This window comes from Octopus bimaculoides, chromosome 1, assembly GCF_001194135.2.
Source record: "Octopus bimaculoides isolate UCB-OBI-ISO-001 chromosome 1, ASM119413v2, whole genome shotgun sequence".
NCBI classification, from domain to species: Eukaryota; Metazoa; Mollusca; class Cephalopoda; order Octopoda; family Octopodidae; genus Octopus; species Octopus bimaculoides.
This window is the reverse complement of record NC_068981.1, coordinates 72,790,233-72,791,826: the sequence shown is the minus strand read 5'-3', so window position 1 is coordinate 72,791,826 and position 1,594 is coordinate 72,790,233. Positions and strand designations below refer to the sequence as shown.

The 1,594-nt window shown below is 36.5% G+C and overlaps 1 protein-coding gene across 5 annotated transcripts in view; it reads right to left on the bottom strand.

Annotated features, from left to right (window-relative positions):
• Positions 1-1,594, bottom strand: part of LOC106871880 (protein-glutamine gamma-glutamyltransferase K) — a 427,287-nt gene that overhangs the window by 101,191 nt on the left and 324,502 nt on the right. For all 5 annotated transcript variants that reach the window (XM_052967482.1, XM_014918634.2, XM_014918631.2 and 2 more), the window contains one exon: positions 675-823. In XM_052967482.1, coding sequence (XP_052823442.1) covers positions 675-823 — 149 coding nt within the window. The remainder of the gene's footprint in view (positions 1-674; positions 824-1,594) is intronic.

Below are 1,594 nucleotides of genomic sequence, written 5' to 3'. Positions count from 1 at the left end.
AAATTCAAATTACGACAAACGTAAATAAACAAACGAAGTTTGCTTTTAGAAGCGTTGAGATATCTTTTTAGAAAGTTAAAGAAGTGATTTTAAATTCTCAATCGCAGAATAATGCTTATTCTGCGATTGAGAATTTAAAATATATATATATGTACTCTTTCACCACAACTTTCACTCACTCTTTCTTCCTGTTTCTGCCGTACCTGTATTTCAATGGGCCAGCCTTGTCACCGAGAAGTACGTCAAGGGTACACGTGTCTGTGGAGTGCTCAGCCACTTGCACATTAATTTCGCGAGCAGGCTGTTCCGTTGATTGGATTAACTGGAACCCTCGTTGCCGTAACCGACGGAGTGCCACATATGTTGTGTGTAACGAGCACTGTATTCAAGGAAAACTGTGACGAACACATGTCAATAATGTTCTAAATGTTTATCCATCCCGCCTTCCGAATTTTGTTTTTGATGTCTGCTCTTATAGCTTACAAAGCATCAAAAAAAAAAAAATTGCATGAACTGCTTCAAGTTATGCGTGGATTAGTGTCGGAAATGTTTTTAACATACGCTAAATGTATAACAGTAATAAATTATTGGCAATTATATAAGAACATTGTAATTATTCAAGAAACACGTTATTAGGACAGGGCCATGGGGTAACACGAAAATAATATAATTACCTTCTTTCTCCTTCTTGAAAGCTGTTAGCTGAGCTTCTTCAGAGAACAAATTTTCATTGCAGGCTGAACGACGACCAATCAAGTTGCTTCCCAGTAGAAGCCCACGTATATTGCCATAGTATGAGGCGAACTTCTCCGTGAAAGACGTCCTGAAAGGAAAAATATATAAATATGGATATATACATATTGACTATTGTTTTGATATAGGATTAACAAAAACAATACACCTCAAATTAAATTCACATAATAGCAACAATAACAACAACAACAATAGTAGTAGTAGTAGTAGTAGTAGTAGTAGTAGTAGTAGTAGTAGTAATTGTTTCTGATTTTAGCACATGGCCAATAATCTACTCAGGATGAAGGAGTGATTCGATTACCAGCACTTGAGTAGTACTTTATCTTATCGACCCCGAAGGGACGAAAGCAAAGATGACCTCAGCGTTATGTGAGCTCAGAACATAAAGAAACCGAACGAATAGCGCGAGGTATTCTTTTCGACGCTCTAAAGGATTCTGCCAGACCGGCAAAAAATGGTTAGGTGCAGTAGAATATAGATAAGCTTCTCCAGAGTTAGTTGTATTTTTCTTGCTTTTTAACCCTAGACAATCCTACACGACCATCTTCGGCAAGTGTCTTCTGCTATAAATTTTTGGGTTGTAGTCATCCATAATAACATGTGGGTGAAATTATGCCGACGGAAAAGACGTAGACCGTGCAGAATCCAATTGTATATATTTGTGTGTGTATGTATGTATGTAATATGTATTTATGTATGCTTGTGTCCGTGTAGGCATGCTTGTATGTATCTATCTTTTACTTTTATATTGACATCATTTTGTGTATACCTCGGTAGTGGTTCGACAAACAAATACTGATAGGATAAAGTGCCTTATTTAGAAATATATATACATACATAC